Source organism: Petromyzon marinus, chromosome 10, assembly GCF_048934315.1.
Source record: "Petromyzon marinus isolate PM22_M1 ecotype Great Lakes invasive population chromosome 10, UKy_Petmar_22M1.pri1.0, whole genome shotgun sequence".
Taxonomy (NCBI): domain Eukaryota; kingdom Metazoa; phylum Chordata; class Hyperoartia; order Petromyzontiformes; family Petromyzontidae; genus Petromyzon; species Petromyzon marinus.
This window is the reverse complement of record NC_133676.1, coordinates 16618439-16645136: the sequence shown is the minus strand read 5'-3', so window position 1 is coordinate 16645136 and position 26698 is coordinate 16618439. Positions and strand designations below refer to the sequence as shown.

General features: G+C 43.2%; 1 protein-coding gene across 3 annotated transcripts in view; it reads left to right on the top strand.

The window, feature by feature from the left end:
• LOC116940824 (receptor tyrosine-protein kinase erbB-4-like) overlaps nucleotides 1–26698 on the top strand; it is a 285921-nt gene that overhangs the window by 168094 nt on the left and 91129 nt on the right. For all 3 annotated transcript variants that reach the window (XM_032951051.2, XM_032951049.2, XM_032951050.2), the window contains exons 14-15: nucleotides 1933–2023; nucleotides 17590–17747. In XM_032951051.2, coding sequence (XP_032806942.1) covers nucleotides 1933–2023; nucleotides 17590–17747 — 249 coding nt within the window. The remainder of the gene's footprint in view (nucleotides 1–1932; nucleotides 2024–17589; nucleotides 17748–26698) is intronic.

The window sequence follows — 26698 nt, the reverse complement described above, 5'->3', positions numbered from 1 at the left end:
CTTCATAATGTACCACTAAACCCTCCATAATGTACCACTAAACCCTCCATAATGTACCACTAATCCCTCCATAATGTACCACTAATCCCTCCATAATGTACCACTAAACCATCCATAATGTACCACTAATCCCTCCATAATGTACCACTAATCCCTCCATAATGTACCACTAAACCCTCCATAATGTACCACTAAACCCTCCATAATGTACCACTAAACCCTTCATAATGTACCACTAAACCCTCCATAATGTACCACTAAACCCTCCATAATGTACCACTAAACCCTCCATAATGTACCACTAAACCCTTCATAATGTACCACTAATCCCTCCATAATGTACCACTAATCCCTCCATAATGTACCACTAATCCCTTCATAATGTACCACTAAACCCTCCATAATGTACCACTAAACCCTCCATAATGTACCACTAAACCCTTCATAATGTACCACTAATCCCTCCATAATGTACCACTAATCCCTCCATAATGTACCACTAATCCCTTCATAATGTACCACTAAACCCTCCATAATGTACCACTAAACCCTCCATAATGTACCACTAATCCCTCCATAATGTACCACTAAACCCTCCATAATGTACCACTAAACCATCCATAATGTACCACTAATCCCTCCAGATCTCACATGCTGCAGCTACTGCGGCCTGTTGCTCTTGCAATAAAATATATTCCATATTCAAAACGAGAATTTGTATTCCATTTTGTTAGTTGTTGCATTCAGAGTTATTCCAGATTTGATTTGAAAAGTTAAATAAATGTATCAATACAGAAATATATTTTTCATACGGTATGTAGGTATACATGCGTGTGTAATGCGTGATTAACTGTGGCTCATTTGACAATGCATTATATATAAGCTGCCTAATAATGTATTTTGAGATAATAGAACCCCTTCTGAGTTTGTGGGTTCAGATATGGGTTGGCAAACATGATTCAAGTAGGTTCGTATGGGTTATGAGTTTGTGGGTTCAGATATGGGTTGGCAAACATGATTCAAGTAGGTTCGTATGGGTTATGAGTTTGTGGGTTCAGATATGGGTTGGCAAACATGATTCAAGTAGGTTCGTATGGGTTATGAGTTTGTGGGTTCAGATATGGGTTGGCAAACATGATTCAAGTAGGTTCGTATGGGTTATGAGTTTGTGGGTTCAGATATGGGTTGGCAAACATGATTCAAGTAGGTTCGTATGGGTTATGAGTTTGTGGGTTCAGATATGGGTTGGCAAACATGATTCAAGTAGGTTCGTATGGGTTATGAGTTTGTGGGTTCAGATATGGGTTGGCAAACATGATTCAAGTAGGTTCGTATGGGTTATGAGTTTGTGGGTTCAGATATGGGTTGGCAAACATGATTCAAGTAGGTTCGTATGGGTTATGAGTTTGTGGGTTCAGATATGGGTTGGCAAACATGATTCAAGTAGGTTCGTATGGGTTATGAGTTTGTGGGTTCAGATATGGGTTGGCAAACATGATTCAAGTAGGTTCGTATGGGTTATGAGTTTGTGGGTTCAGATATGGGTTGGCAAACATGATTCAAGTAGGTTCGTATGGGTTATGAGTTTGTGGGTTCAGATATGGGTTGGCAAACATGATTCAAGTAGGTTCGTATGGGTTATGAGTTTGTGGGTTCAGATATGGGTTGGCAAACATGATTCAAGTAGGTTCGTATGGGTTATGAGTTTGTGGGTTCAGATATGGGTTGGCAAACATGATTCAAGTAGGTTCGTATGGGTTATGAGTCCACTACCTCTGCTTGGTTACCAGTCGCTGCACAAGAAAATAAATAACAAAAAAACTTTTAAAATTAGAATGTAACTATCTATGGTAAAAAAAGCGTTTGAATTCCAAGTCACATGCTGACAGCAGCAGTTGGTGTGACTGCTGATGTTGGTCTTCTCTTTCCCAGACCCTATCGGGAGTTTGTGGATGGATCAACATGTGTGCCCTGTGACACCGAGTGTCTGCAGTTCAATGACTCAGCTACCTGCTACGGACCGGTGAGTAACAGATGAGCACAAACAACATTTTGTGACACGGTGCAATATGCGAGTGCCGTACTGAGCGCTGTTTAAAACAATGTGCTTTTGTTGTTGGCAATGTTCACTCGCTATTTGGAGTGAGGAGGGGGGGGGGCAGTGGGCATTCCACTCGATAAAGCACCAAGCGCGGCCTGCGATGTCGAGACACACGCGCACACGACAAAGTTCTGAAGCAACGTTTCTATCAACTATGCGCGCCTGAACCGGAGTAGCTGCGCGTGACGAGACGACTCGCCCCCCCCCCCCAATCAGGGCTGATAAATCAAGCAGCCGATTCTGCATGCGGCGCATGTGAAGTCAGTTCGCAATGGCCCACAAAGCCGCAAACAGAAGATCTCTCCCCCCCGTGCCGGATGAAGCTCGTGCGGGGCCTGTAGCATATGTTATGAAGGGGCCCTAAATAAAAAAAAACGTAAATATTAAAACACGCATTTTTTACTTGCATAGTCAAGTAATTGTATGTTTTATTTTGCTGTACAGCCAGATAATACGACAGATCGCTAACCTTGAACACCCAGTCGTTCATAAAAGTTTAAGACAGTATAGTTCTATAGTAATAGAGCAAGTGCAGAATCACTGAACCGGAATTGATAGCTTGAAGGCATTTAGCGCGGGACCCTTGAAAGTGCGGGGCCCGTAGCATTTGTTATTTTTAATACTCGGATAATCCGGCACTACCCCCCCTTGCTTTCAGCAGTTTTCCAAACTCCAGTCCTCGCGACGTCTTTTCCGGGATTACCAATTTACTCCACCAATTTACACACGTCCCAACGTGCCGAACGAAGCGATTCCGGGCTGTCTTCATTGATAATGAAAATCCGATTCAGATTCAGATTGAGATCTCAATGTGCATGTGCTTACCGCGGCACGCGGGACAACGTACAGCGTGGAACGAGTTCAGAGTTGTTGTCATTACATTAAGGCCTCTACAGTATTTACTTTGGGGATGCTTCCCTGGAGAGCGCGACCTAAGGCAAAAACAACGTACATTGAAAGCTATTTCACGATTGACTTATTTATATGAAGGTGGAATATGTCCCTGTGGATATATACGTATATAGATGCCTCAAATGCCTGGTAGGTATATATCTAACACGCAACCTCTGAATAATCAACAAACCCTATTTCCACGCTTCTTTTACTGTAAAATAGCCGATGGCCACACCACAACCCAGCCTCATTTTTTGAGATCTGAACTAGAGAAACTAAATCTCATAATTTACAATCAGTTGTAGAATACTGCTCATAAACTTGTATGAAAAACAAAACACATCAATATATGTTCACAGATGGTTGTGACTTTGAACCAGAGTAGATTGGACTTGAACTCTTTTCACCTGAATTCAACTGCTCCCTCGATGCATTGCTCAGTTGCTGCTCTGTGTCACGACGCGCTGGCGTTTTGCAAGGGTGGGACGTTAAACTGAGGTCCTCCCTTCCCCGAGGATATTAGAGAATCCGCAGCAATGTTTGATAAAGAGCAGGGAGGGGGGGGGTGTAGTTTTAACCCCGAGCTCTAGGGCTCGATACAATCTTGGATCTAGGAAAAATTGCTGCCCTCGCCTGGTTCGTTAATCCAACTCAGGTGTGACTTGGTAGTCCCCTGTTAACGAGACATGTGCTTCGCACGACGAGGTACCTTAAGAGACGGGTAAATAAACTAGCGCCACGTTCGATGGGGTTGTTGGCGGTAGTTTCCTCGGTGAATGCACAATTCCGATGTGGGGAATTTGCACGCTATGATGCCTTGCCAGGTCCTAAAAGGTCAAGGGAAGGTCATTCTGTTTAGAGGAGTGCACAGGAACAGCCCTGGCATGCAAGTGGTGAGATCAGATTCAAATCAGGATGTTTGAAAAAAAATGCAAACGTTCTTCTCTGGGAAGGTTTAGTTATTTCTATCCTTGGTCATGATGCTTGTGGGTCTTTTGATCAGTAACATCAAATGGGGTCAAATCACATGGTGTGTGGATCGGGATGAATCTCTTAAAGAGGGCACTTTAATGCCGAATGCAGCCGGTGACCATGTCATTTTCTCAGGAAATTGTTGCGTCCAGAAATCTGTTCTCAGAAACGGCTTCTTGAACTCTGCAACCACAGCATATGGTTGCGGTGTTGTGTTACAATTTAACAGAATGGACAGACATCCTTTAGAAAGATTACCACTGGACACAAACAGTTTAACACCTGAGGTCAAAATCCTGATCAGTGCCGTTGATGCCACTGCACTTTGCCAGAGCTGCCTTGTTTTTCATCCAGATCCCATAGCTACCCATATTGCCGGCAACTGCCCTCCAAGGTCTGTTTTCACAGTGTCTCATCGCATGGCTTTAGGTCCTATCCTTGGCCACCCTCCTCTGGTTGCCCACTCACGCATGGACGCCTCAGTAATTTGCCCTCTTCCAACCTCCATCAAGCCATCGGAAGCTCGTTCCGATAACATCTGAAATTTCATATGTCCCATGTTTTCAGCTGAATTTATGAGTTGCTAAACCCCCGATCCTGCCGTGCGATTTTTATGATCTTTCACCTGCACCGATACGCTGAGTATAGCTGGAATCACTGACCTGCACAACACCACACGCACTATCGTTAATTAGGAAAGTTGGCTATGTTCATAGTCCATCAAAAATGTCTACCTTGATATCTAAAAATTACAATACATCTCTCGACCTCCTCGACTTTGCAAACCTCTTCCTAAATATATTGTTCTTCACAATCTCCTTTCCAGTCGAGATACCACGAGTCACACCACTTCCACATCTCAGTCGCTGAGTTGTTTTGGAAAGCTCTGCTGAAGGCCCCAGCCTTAGAACTTGTTATGCAATTCCGTACCCAGGTTGATAGCTAACACGTTGTGCTTGACCTGCTCACTCCACGTTTCTAAGGTAAACATCGGCCATTGTTTCTACTGGGTGACGTGCTGTCTCTACCCTATCCACGGTTTTAGCGAACGCATAGTTGGGATCTACTTTTAATAAAGTGGGTGATAAATTAAATCACTGCCAATGACTGGTGCTTAACGTGGTCACAAGGGAAATGAAGGAGTCCAAGTATGAACATATTAAATCTGCAGCTCTTTTTAACTTTCAATTCGCCTCTGCATTGATGATGCAACCTCGTGGGTGCCTCATTAAAAAGAAAGGGAAATCAAGGGCTGATGCTCAAACTCCGTACAGATTTGAGATGAGATGCCTGATTCTACAGGCATCTCATAGCCCTTGCAGCTGAGTGCTTCATGCGCACCATGGCTTCATCGCCGCACAATTTACCTGCGAAGAGGGCTGTGTCATAAAGTGCGCGTCGCCAAAGGCTCTCAATACTTCAGGGTGCACAGTAAATGTGTACAAGCCTTCGCGTGGCGAGCGACCGCTGTGAGCTACGGTGACACAACGCTTTTCTGCGCACGTAACTTTCTCGTGAAGATAAAAGTCACCGCCCATATTTAATGAGGGCCTGACCGTACAGCAGAGGTGACGTGACTTTGTGTAAATAAAAATCGCGTTTAAATGCTCTGAATATTGCCATCACTTGTCATCAACGTGGATACAAAGCACAATGCCACTTCCAAAGCAGCAAAAAAATTGCATCTATATATTTTTTACAGAACATCACAATATCAGAGTTATCTTGTCAGTAAAGCATGTATGTCAATTTTAAATGTTACTGTTTTGTTTAATCCGTTTTTAGAGTTTGGTTTATTAAATTTTCTTTGATTTTAACTATGCAGTACAGGTGGGCATTTCTTCAAAACGTTACAGGGGGTTGTTTGTTTTCATTGGGAAACCATTCTGACTGTAAAGCTGCTCTTACCAAGGCTGCAAAAAATACTGCACTGCAATGTGGAGAACCTGACACATTTTCCCACCAGTGGACTGTTACGCCGCCAGGAAATCACTCCCAAGGGCTAACGTTTGCAATCGATAAGCATGGTGGAGCACTCGGCCAACCTGTTAAATGGGTAGAGCACATGGCCGCACCCATTACGTTAACCAATCAAAGCCTGGCTGGAGTGAGAGGAATGGGGCAGCGACGTGGTTCAGTGATGGTGCTTCAGCTGCTGGTTGTGGAGGTTTGCGGTTAAACTCAGTCAGGTCACCATGGCTGGTCACGCGGGCGTATTAATCGTTCGTAAAATACGACTTCACTGGACGTTCAGGGACCCGGAGAAAAATCCACGCGACCACGGGGAGAACTTGCGAACTCCAAATGTACAGCAGGCGTCAGGGTCGAACACACGACCTCCTGCATACCAGGCGAGGGAGATAACATCTCGCCACCGCGGTGCCCCCATTAGGTGAATTGCAGTAGTCCACCAAATAAACTTCTACAGTGACAGGAACATTTCATCATGTCAAGAATGACCGCGGTAGATGATTACTTCACTCGGCCTCGTTCAACCGATGCCCAATGTAGCTCACTGAACCCATGTAAAGCATATTAGTCACCTAAAACATGCAATAGATGTATAACTAAATCTCACTGTTGGGATATGTGACGTTAATTGAAACAAAACATTTTAGATAATTTTCCTGTGTGAATTCAATGGTGACTGGGCTGATGAAACACCTAAGTAGCCAAATTGTAATAATAATAATTATTATTACTACTCTTTATTTAGGAGTATTATTAAAATCTTCAATACTACTTTTAAATACAATTTAAATGTAGTAGTATGTCCAAGGTCATGTTTTGAATAATGTTCATGTTGAAAAGCAATTATTTTTGTTCTTTGAAAAAAATAAAATGAAAGCAATTTTTTTAACTGGAACATTAACTTGCAAATGTCTCATAATAGCTTGTTATCAAGCTAGAGTGCTTAATTAAATAACTAACCACAAATTACTTTTTTTCCCGTAAAAAAATCCTGCCAAAATCGGTCATAGTTGCGCATCACAAATGCCTTTCCTTATTGAAGCAATAGCAATTTATATTTGTTATATACATGGACAAACTGACTGACTGAGACACGCAACAAGCTACATACTAGGATGTGGTGACTGAAATCCTGCACGTTTTATTTCGATGCTCAGCTTCACGCCGTGCTGTGCAAGTGGTTGAGATGGGAAAACAAATCATTATTTGTTTAGGTTAGATGTAAACAAATTGATGCTCAGTATCCTATGACCTCCTTCTAAACCGTAGATTCAATACAATTCACATATAAGCAGCTGTATCATTGAACACATAAAATGGCTTATGTTTCATACACTGGGATGGCATCACAAACCTGCACTTGCCACTCGTCCGCTGGATGTCCACTTCTCGAGCTATTGTCAAAAGTCCGGTATAGATACACCATTGACCTCGGTGACAGATTATAGAGCTAGGCATGGCAGCATAAGGCTGAACTTTATGTATGGATATACTTAGAACTTCTTTTGTACCGTATGTAGCCAACCGTGCTAATCGGAGGTGCAGGAAAGGACAACCAACTGAACACGTAAAGCAGTTCTAAGCAAAGGAGTGTTTAATGTAGATTTAAAGGTGCATAGCTTCAGTGGCTTCCTAATATCGGTAGGGCTGGAAGATACACAGAGCTCATGATGGCAGTGCAGTATGCCGGTTTCTCACCAAACCCGAATAATTAACTATTAAATGTTTCTTCTCGTATAAACTATGTTGCTTTTCGAATTGAAATCCAGTTTAAATCCTCCCACAGTAAAAAAAAAAACCTAAAAAATATCTTGGCCAAACATTCCAATGCAGGGCCCTCCAGAAAAAAAAAGAGTTCATGGGAATGGATGTGCCCCTCATATATAAGATACTATTGTGATAGATATTTTCTTGAATGTGGTGTTAACAGAGCTGTTCAAACATTATTATTTCCTAGCACTCTGATGTACTTTTTGAGTTGTATTGTGTGCGTTTTGCATAACGTTTCGCTCCATATGGAGGGGACCAAAAATTTAACAGCATGCTGAACAACACGTGGTACAGCACAAAAACACACCAGAGCCATACATCACAACCACGCGTTGTTATTGTATTGTTATTTCTTTGTTCACTAAACAATACATAATGGCGAGTGCAGAATGTTTGGTTTACATGTGTAATGACAGGGTGACATCAACTGGCCTGGAAGGGTAATCACGGGTATGGGCAAGGTTATGTAACAACTAATCAGAAGGGGGGGGGGGGGGCGTATCTGGGTTAAAGGTTAAAGGTGGGGTTAGTCGGGAAGCTCCGGGAACCTGCTCGAAGGTTCTGGAAGGGGGCGTGGCCAGAGGCGCAGCCCGGCCATGCCGAGAGGTATATAAGGGAGAGCGGACCCAAGGTTCGGGGATGTTACGGTGGGGTCCCGGGTCGTGGCTGCGTCGCTGCTCGCCGTCATCTCTCTCCGTCGTCCGGCCGCATGTAAAGATTCTTCTGCACGGATCGTCACACCAGTCAGCCAGCTGTGTGCTGGGATGTAGGCGATGGGACTGTGCAGTAGGTCGGCTGTGTGTAGCTAAGTTGAGGAGACGTATATATGTAACGGCCTGCGTTGTACCCAGTGTGAGAAATAAATAATAATAAGCCCTCTACACGACGTGTCTCGGAAGTCGCTCATTGCACGTGCTACTTTTTTCACTCAAAATAAACCCCCAGGTTTATGTCAGAACCTAGTGTTTCTGAGCTGCCTTTATGCTCTTAAAAGCACCCGTTTCATTGTCACTACACTTTACAGCATCTCTATAATTTATATGAACAATGTAGCGTTGTACTGTTGTTGCCCGTCTATTTTGACACTGATTACAGCGATTTGACTTTTTTTAAGTTAATGATTGCCGGAGAATGAGGTGACCTTGTGATAAGTGCACTGTCAGAAGTGTTGCTCTTCGCACCCTCTGCACAGTAGCGCGTCATGTCTGCTGCTCAGCTGTTATGGCAGCGCGCGTCTGAAAATGACCCCTTCTTTCACAACCAACGCAGGCAGCCTGACCTATGGAGTATGACTGACTGCTGGTCAAATAGGTGACAGTATACAAAAAAATAACAATCTGACCCTTCAACTCTGTGGTCGGTATGAAGTAGGCACTTTCTTTTTGCGTTATTATTACTCCGTAGGCGTAACATGACTGCTCCAGGGAACATTGACATAAAGGAATGTGTCTGTCAAAGTCACCATACCCTCCCGGTGGTCCTAACTCAAGTCTACATACAAAACGTGTGCCAAAAGCAAAGTGGGCACATTGCATTCAGAGATGTGGTGAATTTGCATCACTTTAAATCTCCTGCTTTTGTGGCATTTTGAAAAAATACGAGATGAGGGGTACCAATGGAGGATGAATATTGTACACGTCCCCTTATTTTTCTGCTATTATGTTGAAATTGAGAGGTTGTTGAAGTGCATTCGCCTATTTCAAAGTGAGAGGGAAGGTCAACGCACAGTGATGTTCTGTTAGGAGTTATCACGCCGTGTCTGGCAGAACCTTCCTCCTCCTTAGGCATTCAGTTGGATTTGCTACGACGCTTCATCCCAGTGTATCTGTGGGTTAACAGAGATAAGAGTAGTTTAACACGTAGGCTTTCGTGACCAGTATTCTTCATAATAAAGGATTTTGGGTTAGATCACGTGAGCATAAATGTGTCGCAACCCTCCACCACCCGACACGGCCAATCAGTAAAAAAATGTGTCACATTAACAAAACGCCAATTAGTTACTTCTTCAGCCCATCGGTGTGTTTGAAGAGTGAATCCACAACATTTAGAATTTGAATACGCTGTTTCGCTGGTAATTTCATCCAGCATCTTCAGGCAATTTGCCAGAATAGTGAAGCCATTCACCTGCTTCCGGTCTTAAATAGTGCAGGATGACGTCATCATTGTTGAACCCCATCAGGATTCGTGATCAGAGTCGGAGGTGGGGGGGGTATTGCAATTATGTCATAGATCAGTAATCAGCTACTTAGCATGTGACTCCTCTATAAGGAATTGCAATATGTATTTTATATTACTTAATAATATATATACATTTTGATTTAAAGCTTTCGTGACTGCAGTAATTCATGTAAAGTCACGTTGAAGGGAAACAACAAAATAATAAAATATTTTATTTTATTTTTTACTTTTATTTTTTTTTCATTTTTTTATTTTTTATTGTTATATATATTTTATTATTTTGTTGTTTCCCTTCAACGTGACTTTACCGAAAAAACTAAGAATATGAATATATATACAGTGAGGGAAAAAAGTATTTGATTCCCTGCTGATTTTGTACGTTTGCCCACTGACAAAGAAATGATCATTCTATAATTTTAATGGTAGGTTTATTTGAACAGTGAGAGACAGAATAACAACAACAAAATCCAGGATAACGCATGTCAAAATTTGTATAAATTGATTTGCATTTTAATGAGGGAATTAAGTATTTGACCCCCTCTCAATAAGAAAGATTTCTGGCCCCCAGGTGTCTTTTATACAGGTTACGAGCTGAGATTAGGAGCACACTCTTAAAGAGATTAGGAGCACACTCTTAAAGGGAGTGCTCCTAATCTCAGCTTGTTACCTGTATAAAAGACACCTGTCCACAGAAGCAATCAATCAGATTCCAAACTCTCCACCATGGCCAAGACCAAAGAGCTCTCCAAGGATGTCACGGACAAGATTGTAGACCTACACAAGGCTGGAATGGGCTACAAGACCATTGCCAAGCAGCTTGGTGAGAAGGTGACAACAGTTGGTGCGATTATTCGCAAATGGAAGAAACACAAAAGAACTGTCAATCTCCCTCGGCCTGGGGCGCCATGCAAGATCTCACCTCGTGGAGTTTAAATGATCATGAGAACGGTGAGGAATCAGCCCAGAACTACACGGGAGGATCTTGTCAATGATCTCAAGGCAGCTGGAACCATAGTCACCAAGAAAACAATTGGTAACACACTACGCCGTGAAGGACTGAAATCCTGCAGCGCCCGCAAGGTCCCCCTGCTCAAGAAAGCACATATACATGCCCGTCTGAAGTTTGCCAATGAACATCTGAATGATTCAGAGGACAACTGGGTGAAAGTGTTGTGGTCAGATGAGACCAAAATGGAGCTCTTTGGTATTAACTCAACTCGCCGTGTTTGGAAGAGGAGGAATGCTGCCTATGACCCCAAGAACACCATTCCCAACATGGAGGTGGGAACATTATGCTTTGGGGGTGTTTTTCTGCTAAGGGGACAGGACAACTTCACCGCATAAATGGGACGATGGACGGGGCCGTGTACCATCAAATCTTGGGTGAGAACCTCCTTCCCTCAGCCAGGGCATTGAAAATGGGTCGTGGATGGGTATTCCAGCATGACAATGACCCAAAACACACGGCCAAGGCAACAAAGGAGTGGCTCAAGAAGAAGCACATTAAGTTCCTGGAGTGGCCTAGCCAGTCTCCAGACCTTAATCCCATAGAAAATCTGTGGAGGGAGCTGAAGGTTCGAGTTGCCAAACGTCAGCCTCGAAAACTTAATGACTTGGAGAAGATCTGCAAAGAGGAGTGGGACAAAATCCCTCCTGAGATGTGTGCAAACCTGGTGGCCAACTACAAGAAACGATTGACCTCTGTGATTGCCAACAAGGGTTTTGCCACCAAGTACTAAGTCATGTTTTGCAGAGGGGTCAAATGCTTATTTCCCTCATTAAAATGCAAATCAATTCATACCATTTTTGACATGCATTTTTCTGGATTTTGTTGTTGTTATTCTGTCTCTCACTGTTCAAATAAACCTACCATTAAAATTATAGACTGGTCATTTCTTTGTCAGTGGGCAAACGTATAAAGTAAGCAGGGGATCAAATACTTTTTTCCCTCGCTGTAAGCGCACAACTTTATCTGTGATGAACGCTGCACTTTCCGTCGTTTTCGTGCAAGGGGCGCTGCAAACCTTCACACGCCCCCCTGCATGAACGACGGAGGCGCAGGGACAGACGCTCGATTACGTTGGAATCGATCTGCAGACGGCGGTCTTCTCGCACGGCCAGCTGCTCTATGTCGCCTTATCTCGATCCCGCAATCCCAAACAGGTGAAAGTGCGCATCGAACCTAACCCCCCAGCAAGGCCATCTACTTAACGACGAGAGGAAATTCACACGAAATGTCCTTTTCAATTAAGTCTTCCAGATGTAAAATGATGTAAGCTTTAAATTAAGAAATAAAAATATCTAATTCAAAACATAATACAATTCAAAGATGTTTCATTTTAAAACTTCAAAACGTAGCATCGGGTGCTTGCGTGAATGCGTCATTCGTGTGCAATTTTTTTGTGACTTTTCTGGCCAAAGGCCTTAATGGTTGTAAGGGGCCGCCACCCCTAGTTACTTAATAATACGCTTCTAGGCTGCGCTAAGTCTGTAGCTATCACAGTGGTTAAAATTATTTGTATTTTTCTCAATTTCGATGGATTCTCCAATTAGTCTTGGCCAATAATAATTAGTTTTGCATAACACATCAACGTTATCAAAATCAATTGAATGTCCTTGTTGGCAAGCATGCGCTGCCACTGCTGACAGCTGTGTTTGAGATAATGTAATGTTCCTTTGGTGTTCTTTTAGTCTCACGCTGATGTTACGTCCCGTCTGTCCAATATAACATTTACCGCATAAGCAATTGATCCGATATACACCTTTTGTTGATAACTTCGGTAATTCATCTTTAGTACATGACACTAGTTTTTTTTTATTTTGTGTACCGTACCAAATCTTACTTTAATGTTTTGCTTTTGCAAAACACAGGCTAATGTGTCAGTTACTCCTGAGATATATGGTATTTTCATTGTTTTGGTAATCTGAAGAGATAAGAATAGTTGATGGTAACTTCCCAGCTGCCCGTTAAACTGTAGGTCTTAAATGCTGTGCCTCTCTTCCGTATTGTGAGTCAAGCGTAATTGCCTATGTACCGTGTCGGTCCAATTTGCAAAAAAAAAGATATATGAAGATATATTATGAAACTTAATTACTCAAATACAAAAATGACAGCGACATTAATAACGGTGTAAGAAAACAAATGTCAGAAAACAGAGCTGCATCTTTATAACAAAGAAGCACCACTATCACCTTCATCAGCCATAATCAATCCACTCCCGCATGAGGGCCCTTGCAAGCCTCTGCCATCTCGTATGGCCCCTGCCATGCAGCAATCCACCGAGCATCCGCGCGTGAGCTCATTCATCATTGTGAGATTTATATATGAGGTTAACCTGATTTCCAACGGACAAACAGATCAGCATAATTGACTCAAATACATACAGTGAGGGAAAAGTATTTGACCCCCTGCTGATTTTGTACGTTTGCCCACTGATGAAGAAATGATCAGTCTATAATTTTAATGGTAGGTTTATTTGAACAGTGAGAGACAGAATAACAACAACAAAAATCCGGCAAAAACGCGTCAAAATTTGTATAAATTGATTTGCATTTTAATGAGGGAAATATGTATTTGACCCCCTCTCAATCAGAAAGATTTCTGGCTCCCAGATGTCTTTTATACAGGTTACGAGCTGAGATTAGGAGCACACTCTTAAAGGGAGTGCTCCTAATCTCAGCTTGTTACCTGTATTAAGGACACCTGTCCACAGAAGCAATCAATCAATCTGATCCCAAACTCTCCACCATGGCCAAGACCAAAGAGCTCTCCAAGGATGTCAGAGACAAGATTGTAGACCTACACAAGGCTGGAATGGGCTACAAGACCATTGCCAAGCAGCTTGGTGAGAAGGTGACAACAGTAGGTGCGATTATTCGCAAATGGAAGAAACACAAAAGAACTGTCAATCTCCCTCGACCTGGGGCTCCATGCAAGATCTCACCTCGTGGAGTTGCAATGATCATGAGAACGGTGAGGAATCAGCCCAGAACTACACGGGAGGATCTTATCAATGATCTCAAGGCAGCTGGGACCATAGTCACCAAGAAAACAATTGGTAACACACTACGCCGTGAAGGACTGAAATCCTGCAGTGCCCGCAAGGTCCCCCTGCTCAAGAAAGCACATATACATGCCGTCTGAAGTTTGCCAATGAACATCTGAATGATTCAGAGGACAACTGGGTGAAAGTGTTGTGGTCAGATGAGACCAAAATGGAGCTCTTTGGCATCAACTCAACTCGACGTGTTTGTAAGAGGAGGAATGCTGCCTATGACCCCAAGAACACCATCCCCACCGTCAAACATGGAGGTAGAAACATTATGCTTTGGTGGTGTTTTTCTGCTGAGGGGACAGGACAACTTCACCGCATCAAAGGGACGATGGACGGGGCCATGTACCGTCAAATCCTATGTGAGAACCTCCTTCCCTCAGCCAGGGCATTGAAAATGGGTCGTGGATAGGTATTCCAGCATGACAATGACCCAAAACACACGGCCAAGGCAACAAAGGAGTGGCTCAAGAAGAAGCACATTAAGGTCCTTGAGTGGCCTAGCCAGTCTCCAGACCTTAATCCCATAAAAACATCTGTGTAGGGAGCTGAAGGTTCGAGTTGCCAAACGTCAGCCTCAAAACCTTAATGACTTGGAGAAGATCTGCAAAGAGGAGTGGGACAAAATCCCTCCTGAGATGTCAAACCTGATGGCCAACTACAAGAAACGTCTGACCTCTGTGATTGCCAACAAGGGTTTTGCCACCAACAACTAAGTCATGTTTTGCAGAGGGGTCAAATACTTATTTCCTCATTAAAATGCAAATCAATTTATAACATTTTTGACATGCTTTTTCTGGATGTTTTTTTATTGTTATTCTCTGTCACTGTTCAAATAAAGCTACCATTAAAATTATAGATTGATCATTTCTTTGTCAGTGGGCAAACGTATTAAATCAGCAGGGGATCAAATACTTTTTTCCCTCACTGTATTGTGCTAATTGACAACCTGACAATCGGAAACGTTGACATGTTATCTCGTGTAAATTGTAATGCAAAAGATGCATACAAATTATAATGTAATTTAAATTTGGAATACAAAGATGGTCTTAGCCATATTGAATAAATATAGCGATAGCATGATGTTAAACAAAACGTGCGAAATGTTATGCATGGATTAAAATTGTATTTTAAAAAGCTAATTATCAGAGCGTTCTATGTGCAACATTTTACATGTTAGGCATATAGTAAGTTTCTGCTGTCTCTCAAGGAAACGAAATAATCACAGTGTAATTGATGTTAAACTAAATTATCTACAGGAAACAGGAAGCATCATGAAGCAGACGGTGGACAGAACATGGCTCAGTTTCTGTAATCAAGAGCTGTCCATGAATATGATGTGAAGTTTGTAATGAGATGCGCTTTGAAATGTAAATGAGACTGCATGAATCCGCTTTGTAAGATGATCAGCTTTGTAGCCTTTAATGTCTAATAAGAGTCAAACACAATGGTACAAGACTTTTGACCAATGTATCTGTATTGAATGAGTAATGCGCGGGATTTGGAGAGCCGTGACTATGCCAGGAATGGAGAGCACCCCTGACTAAGTTTGGGCCTCCAGTCATACCGACTCTATCTTATGGGTTAACTTGACCCCAAGCGGTCCTTAGTGGCTGCTAATACAGTCCTACGATCTAGCATATTTCGTGTTGTATGATGAGTATGCTGTTATGTTTACAAAGACCCGTAACAAGGTTATTGAGGTGATCCTGTTGCTGTGTACAGAATGAGGAGTTCAAGATGGTTAACGTGGTCATGCTGCACGTCTGAAATTTGACTTAAATGTTCAGTGGAAAATGACGAAGCTATACGAGTGCAGGATCTCATTGTTTATGTATCGTCCACTAAGGTCACAGTGTGAAGCACTGGACCCACATTGCAATTATCATTAACATCAGCCCATGACAAATCCAACTTCCGGATAAAGTGCTTCCCAAACTGCCACCATAACTCAATACCCTGCAATGCAACGATGTACCAAGCACCATCTCATCCCAAGGCCGACATCATTTTGAAAAGGGATGCCCTTGTGCTTGTTTACAAAACTTTGAAGAATCATATCATGAGCACTTTTGAGAGATTCAGTTCTGATGGGTTGTCGTCTTCCAATTAATGAGGGCATCTTTGTTTTTGTGTCGATTGCTCGATATTAAACTTCACAACGTGACTACCAATTTACCGAGTCTCCATAAATCACATTTCAATTTACCAGTGCATTAATGTAAAGTTATATAAATGTTCCTTCTTCAAGGTCACGTGCTGGTAAATTACAGCAAGAATGGGTCTTTTTGTATTCTGTTAAATGTCTGACATATCCTTTACTTAGCATTCACGATAAATATGCACGCTTGAATGCACCGCAGATATTCGTCAGTATATTACTGTATATTTATAATAATCATCTAGGATCGATCCACTGCTGTATGATGGCCTCCCAAAGCTGCCACCATCTATGACAATCGTGAACAAATCCACTGACCTTTAGACCATGAGCTAATCGCTCCATCGCCTTCCTCTACATCTTCTTGGACTGGTTTTGCCACACCACATTTATTTAGACTTTCTTAAAAGTTGGCTTGATGAAATTCACCTGCATATGTTTAATAAAATAGTGTTGAATACATAATACACCTAATCAAAGCTAGTGTCACGTGATTGTTCTTACTGCTACGAAAATTTACACCATATGCATCAGATAATTTAACCCAAAACCACATTTCTACACTGTGATGTTCATATTTAGTGTCCATATACAGTATAGCACATTTAAACGGTGATATACAGTAGATATATGGAATATATACTGAACACATTCCCACTGGAAAAGCAGATGCAGTAAGTATAGTCATAAATGTTATTGCATTTTAGTTTTGTAGACATCTATCAATGGACTGAATCTGCCATCTGTATCGTTACGAGTCACGGTCTATCCAAGCTGCAAGAAGGACCCTCCCTTGACCCTGTGATGCTACACTCAATCGTTTCTGCGACACAATCTCTCTATTGGCTGTTATTCATATGCTAATCTGTTTTTCCTACCATTGCAGTCATATTATTTACATGCTATGTATTCTCCTCTCAATTAATCTATGTTTTATCGTCGTGTTTTTGTAATATAGTGCCCTACCTAACCAAACAACATCACATTACATCAATGTTCGTCGTCACATTTCTGACAACCAATGTCAGCACTAAGCAGTGTGCAATGTGCAAATAATTGCAATGAAAGTAACCAGTTTATACAAACGCAGACGCTATTACCGTACATATTTATGTTTAATTACAGCACATAATGGGGAAAGCTTTCGAGCACAAAGTACCCATTTGGTGCAACAGAACTGAAAATATATAAATCATTGGCTCGGCCTCTGAACCACTTTCCCCTTATTTTTTTTTCTCCTGATGACGACCGCTTGTGTTGCGATCGAAACGTCGTAGTTTTTTTTATTGTCATTTTCTTTGAACCTATCTACGTGACTTTACCGAAAGACCCAAATAATCTGAATTCCTGCAGTCACGAAAGCTTTCAGTCAAGATTTCACTCTCCCCTTTTTCCCCAGCCGCTTTATCTCCCATTCAGGTGAAATAAACAGCCATAGCCTCTGCTGCTGCTGCTGTGTTGGCTGTGTTGGCTGTGTGGGCTGTGTGCAGGGCTCCAACAGCTGCGTGAGGTGCGCGCACTACGTGGACGGGCTGCACTGTGTGAGCACGTGTCCCACGGGCGTGCTGGGCGGCAACGAGGAACCCCTCTCAAAGTACCCCGACGAGAACAACAGCTGCAGGGCCTGCCACCCCAACTGCTCTCACGGGTTCGCACGCAGAGCACCAGCAACCCGGGGCGCGTTACCGCCGGCGCCACGTGCATTAGCGTGTGCCCCTGCACCATGCAATGTTGTAAAGAAATGAAAATGCGTTTCTTTGGGAACTGCTTCTTGCGTCTAGTTTGATGTCCTTCCCCCTCCCCCGCCGCACCTCCGATTAGCGCGGTTGGCTGAGTACGGCGCAAAAAGAAGTGCAACATACACACGCACGCGGGTGACAAGAGGAACGCGCGTGCGCCCGTGCAAACACCAAATGCGCGCGCACCAATCGTGCTACAACAGGCTCACGTAAAATGAAATGATTAGCTTCCAGCCAAAAGGATGAGTGTCTCCCCACACCTTGCTAGTTACGGGAGAATGTTTGACCATTCTTCGCCACCCTGGTCAGCGTGGCTTGGTGAATCCCTCCGACTTCGTGGCCGGGAGTTAGACTCGGGTGGCCTTGGCGCAGCGCCCTGCCACCCCTTCAGCGCATGCACAGCCAACGCACGAATGTGAAACCGCAGGCATTCACGCGCGCGTACCGATGCGTACGCCTGCACTCACTTGGACACAAGGCCGTAGCCATGGGGTCAGCATTGGGGGGGACCAAATCTTCCAGGGTGTCTGGGGGTCCCAACTCGGAAAAAATATCTAAATTTGAAAACTAATTTCCTGCCTAAAATATTAACAAAAATTTACTAACACATGGGATGGACTTGTTATTTATTTTTTACAATAATGTCTAATAGTGTATTGTATTACATTTCTCTGTTTTTACTTTTTAAACATTTCTTGATTCATTGTATGTAATGGCAGAGATTAGGGATTTATAAAGTACAACCATAACCACAATCATACAAACAGAAATGTATGCTTTGATTTATATGAAGACAAGTCCAGATATTGTGGCCAAGGTTTAGAAAATTGTTTTTATTTATATAGCATAGCAATTTTTTTTTTTATATAGCAATATATTGGGGGGGACATTTTCAGCATATTTGAATATTGGGGGGATGTGTCCCCCACAATATATTATAATTGCTGCCTTGCTTAGACATTTAAACTGCAGGGTCAAACGCGCAGGTCCAGACGTGAGCACATGGAGGCGCCTTTCAAGCTCGGCTCCTTGTCCGTGAGACTCGTCCATTGGATCTGCATCTCGTGCTCTGACAGAATTTCACGAGCCTGACAATCAGTAGATTTCGTTTAATGATAAATTTGGTCAATCTCGTGCCACCCCCCTGTCCACCTTTACATTTCACTCGTGTTCCACAACGACGCACACCTACGAGAAGATGTCATTGACACGCACGTGGATTGTGACTGCAATAAAACATCTCCACACATAAGCACACCTCCACAGAGGATGGCGCTGCCTTGGTGTCATGGTTGGCACTCTGCAATGCAGAGGTTGCCCGTTCGATCTCCAGGCACGGCAGGACAAACAATGTTCACGTTCTGATATGATCCCCTGCCTCTATACACCCAACAATGTTAATGGATCACACCACAGTTAGTTGCTCCGCATGCCACATGTGGTGGTGTAAAGTGTAGACACTTCCACATCTTACAAGATGTATGACCAGTGCGGAGGTGTGGCCAAAAATACACTTATCATCTGGAGGGGCTCGCCATAACTATGGCTCGCTAGTGGAGGGAGCCGCTTTTTCTACGAGTAGCTGTGTAGTGAAGACTTTTCAGGGCTGCACCTTTATCTCGTGGCCTTTTCTGCAGGGAATATCACGCAAAGTTGTACACACGCAAAGTGCACACGGGCGTAGCCATGTCCACCTACTGAAGTGCACAGCTCCGCAATCTGCTATGGGGGTTTTACTAATTCTCCATGCCAGATGTGGCCGATACGGATAAATCTTAGAGTGGAAGCTTGCAACAGTAAGTGGGCTGACTCGCCTCTGAACAAAACGGCATGGACAAGCCATCCAATTTACATGCATTTGCCATACCTATCGTAAAAGACCAAGAAAGCACGTACACCACATTCTGTTAAGGGAATGCAACTTTTTGCAAAGAGTGCGAATGAGTTTGTAGTCCACGTGCAATGATTCCCCATGCACCTTTAGCGATCCATAGGGACATTTGCTGTTGGTGAGCTGGTGTCAACACACCACACCAGATGCTCATTCATGCTTAACAAATTCAGATATGTACGTACGTTTCTCGAGCTATTATTAAAAGTCCGGCATAAATATACCATTGGCCTAGGTGACATATTATAGAGATCCACGAAGTGACTGTGCTGGGCATGACAGCATAAGGCTGAACTTTATGTACGTATTTTGAACTGTACGCAGCCAACCGCGCTAATCGTAGGTGCGGAGACACCACTTGCCACCGTGGGGCCTGGACGGGATTAAACCCCAGGTCAACAGGAACGGAGTATGGTGATTCAATGTGCCGCCACTCCAGTGAAGTCACACATAGACAGAGGTTTGACAAACACAGATAAATGTCCCCCATATAGTCTTATGACCAGTTTGGGGCAGGTGTTGTTCGTGACTATCTTTTAACAACAGCATGGCAAACCATTGGTTGGTATAGCCGCCACCATCTCCAGTCACCTCTGTCTGCTGATGTTTAAATACTGCAACAGGTACTGGTGAAGATGTAACTCACCACTGGTTCTAGCTGTGGGTAAAATGAATGCAGGTCGCTGAATCCTTATTTCAGTGTAACCACGGAGCCACTGTTCACACAGTGATGAGATATAAACTAGACATCACGACTTTATGCTGATATTGTTTACACACACAGACTAATCACCATACTCTTTGGTTCTTTCGGTAAAGTCACGTAGGTATAAAATAAAATAAATCACGACGATTTGATCTCAACACAAGCGGTCGTCCTCAGGTGGAAAAACTAAAATCCAGCAGGGGAACTGTTGAACTACTCACCACTTGTTGTTTCCACACTTAATTGTTTTCCGTCATAAACCTGACGGCTCATCACTTTCCCCTCGCCGTATTTTTGTGCGTGGTGACACATCTGTGATGTCATACGTAAACAGGCTGTAACTCTTAGAGCCTTTTTCAGAATTTAACAAATGGTGACGAGTTTATTTTTTTTGGCAATGAAAATATATTCGATTGATACAAGAGGGTGTGTTTTTTTTTTCCGTATCTGCTATTGTTGCTTCATTAGTATATTCCGTCGCCGTTGGCGAAAAAGCCGCTTTTGTTTTTCCACAAATGAATTTCACAATTGTTGTTGACGTGGTCCACGGTTGTACCGTGAAAAAATACCGTAACGAGAATTGCTGCCTCTTGTCACTAATTCAGTGTTTGGCACGCATTACCCACGGTTCCGTTTGTCAGCCCCATCGCGAATTGAGTCCTGCAAAAAGCACGGACCTCATCCACAGGATTCCCTGTGACCATTGATTGCAGACAAGAAGTGCGAAAAACTCAATTTGAATTCAAATTAACCAAAGTCCGATGTTTTCTTTCCAAATTTTAACCGTGATTAGTTTGTCATTCAAGAATTGTATGGAGAGAAATGGCCACCACGTTTCTCAGATGTCCACGAAAATGTAATACAATCACCCCGTGGCTCATTGAGACAGGAAACAAACGTTATTTAGAATCCATAATCACCAGCCTCTCACTCACAATAAATATTTTTAATTTGAAATGGATCCGACCAGGTTGTGCCGTGGTTAGAGCATTCGCCTAAAAATTTGAAGGATCCAGTTAAATCCTGGGCAAAGGTCAACTCATCCTATCATCTCTATTGTATCAATAATGTTGGGACCACTTTGCAATAAGTCAACACTGCTTGTCCTATGAATAAAATGGCCCCCACCATGGTAACATAGAATTTCTTCCACGAACTCAGGGCCACCAAGAGAGATAATACAATCACCCCGTGGCTCATTGAGACAGGAAACAATTAGATTGAGAGTATTACATCGTGCTTCATTTAAGGCAATTTCAACGTCCTGGAAAAATATATTCACTTGCAATGTAAGTAAAGTTTATTGACTAACTAAATGTTGATTCTGATGCAAATGCTGCTCGCACAATATCAGCAGTTAGCAGGAAAGTGACTGCAATGCAATCGAGTTAGACGTGAATATTCCTGGCCAATTAAAGCAAAAGCCACCCACATGTTAGCAGAACATCGTGAGCTTGAAAACGCCCTATGTCACTGCGATGTCTTTTTAGCAGACCCCAAGTTGCCAACGGGACTATGTGTTAGCCGCTGATTAAGTTTACACTAGGTTCATGGTTTTATTTGTTTAACTGCCTCGTCATGGTGCAGGAATTGTTTGAGCATAGCAATGCCATAAAGTAAGCATTAATCAGCCTGTACAAGCATTATGTCAATCATGTTATTGTTTTCCAGAGCATGGTCTACAAACGACATTTAAAATGTTCTTGCGGCTAAGTGTTATGGTATACTGTGTCAAATTAAAGTTAAAGTCACTCATATTAACCTGGGGCGGTGTTGATCTTCGTTGGAGGAAGTCCCTTAGCTTTGGTGAAAATTTCACATTGCGGTTTCCATCGTACAACCACTGTTAACTTAGCACCAAGTATTTACAAATGTGTCAACATAGAAGGGATGACAGGAAAGTTGCCTCGAGACCAGCATTTATTTCACGCATGTCTAAATGGTCCGTGCCTCAGCCAAGACCATGTTTTAGCTCCCCCCACAATTCCCACTCGTCTGCTCTGCTTTCTTAACCACACTGACTCCCTCTCGACTATCGATATTTCTCACTTCTTAGTCTATAAATCCCTCCATGGTCTTGCTCCACCTTCTCTTGTTTCTCTCATCTCTTACTTTGTCCCGTTCCCGTTCTCCACACTCCCAGTCTCTGCTGTCCCTCTGTGTGCCTCGCTCGCCCTGCACCTAGTCTCGCTCTGCTTCCTTTTCCCATATTTGCTTCCCTTGCTCTCTTAAAACAACCCCCATCTCTTCTCCCCTAGCCCATTCTGATACTGCTACTCCCTGCCCCCGCCCCCCAGCGATGACCAGGCCTAGCACAACCCCTATCACTAACCCAACCCCTAGCACAACCCCTATCACTATCCCTACCTCTATCACTACCCCTACCCCTGTCACTACCCCTACCTCTTCCTAACCTCTCCCGCCTGTTCTCCTGCCACCATAACTACGCCACTAATTTTAATAACCCCACTCTTTATTTCAACCACTATCATCTTATGTACAATTTTATAATAGATTTAAAGCGCCTTGGAATAAGGTGCTTTATAAATCTATACAAGATAAGATAATCAAAGTACCACACATCGACATCTGAGTATGTAAAATGTATTCATTATACCATTCAAAAATAATAACCCATTAACAATTAAAACATGCATTTAGGACATGTATCTGGTTACCGTTTCTCAGGCCTGCCTTAAAATGTGGCATTGTATCTTAATAGATTTTTATAAGTGTGAATTACAGCATCATATTTTGAATTAAAATCCAACATTTCTAGAAGTTGCTTATGGGGCAAATGGCCATGGCATAGCAATGAGCGAGCAATCCCAACATGAAGAGACTGAGTATGGCATGGGCTGCAATGGTAACACACGATGTAGCGATGGTCATAGTCCGGCCACTAATGGCGACCCAATAATATCCAAATTCATTTGATTTCGCATGTAATTGAATTCATTCTATTTCTGAGAGCATGCATAACACATGGATATTCAGAGACCCGTGCCTCTCTTGCAGAGGTAGTCGGAGATGCCTTAATGGAAAGACACACGCTGTTGGTCAGCGGTGATCAGTGGCTTCTTCAATTTGGCACCTTGCTGTGTTGTGTTTCAGGAGATTTTCATGAGAGGCCACTGTCACTCTGTCTTTTGTATGCAATAAAATAATCAAATCTATAGACTGTTCAGCATTCTAAATTATTACCAATGACAGCTAGTCAACTAAAAATTAAACGTCAACAACAAGTTCGACAACTGTATCGTTATGATTATAGCAGCACCATGCCCTGTGCAGTCAATGGCAGGTAATAATTTAACGGGATAAAAATCCAGCATGGCTAGTTTCTTCATAATGCGATTGCTCACTATCGCGCAGCTGATGCATATAATATCAACACTTGACAATGGTAGCGGCGATGTTGAAACCCTAATTGGTTGCTGATCATCGGCCATTCAAGCAGCACTGCGCCAGGAATAGATCAACTTGGGTTCAGAGAGGTGCTAGGACCACTTTATCTCCAAGATAATTATTGGCCACTCAGTGGCTAAAGTACCAATATGGTCTGATTAATTGCGCATGAAAAAAAAGCCAATCCTCGCGGAAAAGAGTGGTGGTTCGGGATGTCCTCTATTTACGGTGCGACTATTCACGTTATTTCGCTATAACATCGCCAACGAATTGGGGAACACAGTTCGATTTATAATGCATTGATTCGCTACAACACTGTTTTTAAAAATTTAACGAAGAGAATTCAGCGCGTTAATTCCTCGTTAAAAAAATCCCATGTGAAGCGAAAACAATTTCCTCAAGAGAATTAATGTGGTGCATAGAGACAAGCTGTAGCTGGTTATGCAGGGGGCTTCCCTTGGCTACTACTGGCTGGTGCATAGAGACAAGCTGCAGCTGGTTATACAGGGGGCTTCCCTTGGCTACTCCTGGCTGGTGCATAGAGACAAGCTGTAGCTGGTTATGCAGGGGGCTTCCCTTGTCTACTACTGGCTGGTGCATAGAGACAAGCTGTAGCTGGTTATACAGGGGGCTTCCCTTGGCTACTCCTGGCTGGTGCATAGAGACAAGCTGCAGCTGGTTATGCAGGGGGCTTCCCTTGGCTACTCCTGGCTGGTGCATAGAGACAAGCTGCAGCTGGTTATGCAGGGGGCTTCCCTTGGCTACTCCTGGCTGGTGCATAGAGACAAGCTGCAGCTGGTTATGCAGGGGGCTTCCCTTGGCTACTTCTGGCTGGTGCATAGAGACAAGCTGTAGCTGGTTATGCAGGGGGCTTCCCTTGGCTACTCCTGGCTGGTGTATAGAGACAAGCTGCAGCTGGTTATGCAGGGGGCTTCCCTTGGCTACTCCTGGCTGGTGCATAGAGACAAGCTGTAGCTGGTTATGCAGGGGGCTTCCCTTGGCTACTACTGGCTGGTGCATAGAGACAAGCTGCAGCTGGTTATGCAGGGGGCTTCCCTTGGCTACTCCTGGCTGGTGCATAGAGACAAGCTGTAGCTGGTTATGCAGGGGGCTTCCCTTGGCTACTACTGGCTGGTGCATAGAGACAAGCTGCAGCTGGTCATACAGGGGGCTTCCCTTGGCTACTCCTGGCTGGTGCATAGAGACAAGCTGTAGCTGGTTATGCAGGGGGCTCCCCTTGGCTACTACTGGCTGGTGCATAGAGACAAGCTGCAGTTGGTCATACACGGGGCTTCCCTTGGCTCGTCACACATGAGAGGCCTTCGGCCCTAAGTGTCCACGTGCGGACACCGTCGCAGGTGGTGGCGACACGCAGCCCTGACTGGTTGAAGCGTGATATTTGCTCAGTGTGAGTGATTAAGAGAGAGCAGACCCTGGATACTGGCTCGCCCAAGAGTTCTTGACGTGTAATTTACTTCCACACACTGCCGATGGTTTGTGCCATCAACAAACACCACCCTGATGTTGTTGTGGAGCTGAGGGTTAAGGGTTTTGGGGACGCTCTCTTTCAAGAGGACGTTATATGTGACTGTTGCAAATCCTCGATCATTATTCCACTCCTTTGTTGGTTAATATCCATGGCTGGGACGTTGGGTTTTGGCATACCATGTGTGACCAAATAGGAAAATAATTGGAATGTCACGTGCGATGTTTAAACAGCTTTTTAGATATTTCTCCTGAAATTTTAAATGATAGAGGTAGGGTGTGAGGAGGTATAATTATTGTGACTTAATCTTGAGGCATGCTCAAGGTTGTCATTTAAGGGTGTTTTTATTTTCTCCTGATAAAATAGCCAGTGCTATGTTTATTGCAATTATTTTAGAAGAAACGTGTTGTTTATCTCCTGAAATATTAGTATCAATGACATGGCTTATTCTTGCTTTCATTAATGGATATTTTGTTTAAATGTTTTGAAAAGTTCAATGATTTTTTTTATATATATAGATAATAGAGTCAATGGCCCTTGTTTAAATTGTATAAAGATGTTCTCTTCAATCGACTTTGAAAGAATGCCCTGCCCAACAGTTTTCATTAAATTCCTGTGTCTTAAGGGATGTCTCAGCAAAGCACAACAAAGCATTTCATAATATTAAAATAACACAAGTGGCATGTCTTAACAGCATTTTACTATGCCCATTGCTACTGTTGGCCCTGTGCTGGGTTTGAAAAATGGAACACAACCATAATTGACCTCCCTCCCACAACGTGGCACGCACCAGGTGGTACTGACTCGACTCACACTGGAAGGACGATGGGGCTGATTAGAACGTGACTAATAGTCGAGCTCATACATTTTACTAACGGAGGCTCACCGCCCTTCCAACTGAACTGACGGGGCTTATTGTCGTTAATAATAATGATTCATCTTAACACGTAGGCTTTCGCGACCAATGTCATCCATAATACAGGTTTTTTTTGCGTTAAATCGCGTAATTATATAAATGTGTTATTAAAACCCGCCACCACCCGACACAGCCAACTAGTAAGGTTTGTCACGTAAATAGAACGTGGACAATTCGTCACTAGTACAGCACACCGGTGTGTTGGAGAGCCAAGCCACAACATTTACAATCTGAGCACAACGTTTCACCAGTAATTACAACTAGCTTCATCAGGCGACAGCCAGATTTGTGGAGAAGTCAAGAGCGCAGAAGCGTGGTCACCACATCTACGGCTCTATACAAGGAACGAAACAGGGGGACTTCTCCACAAATCTGGCTGTCCCCTAATGAAGCTACTTGTAATTACTGGCGAAACGTTGTACTCATATTGTAAATGTTGTGACTTGGCTCTCC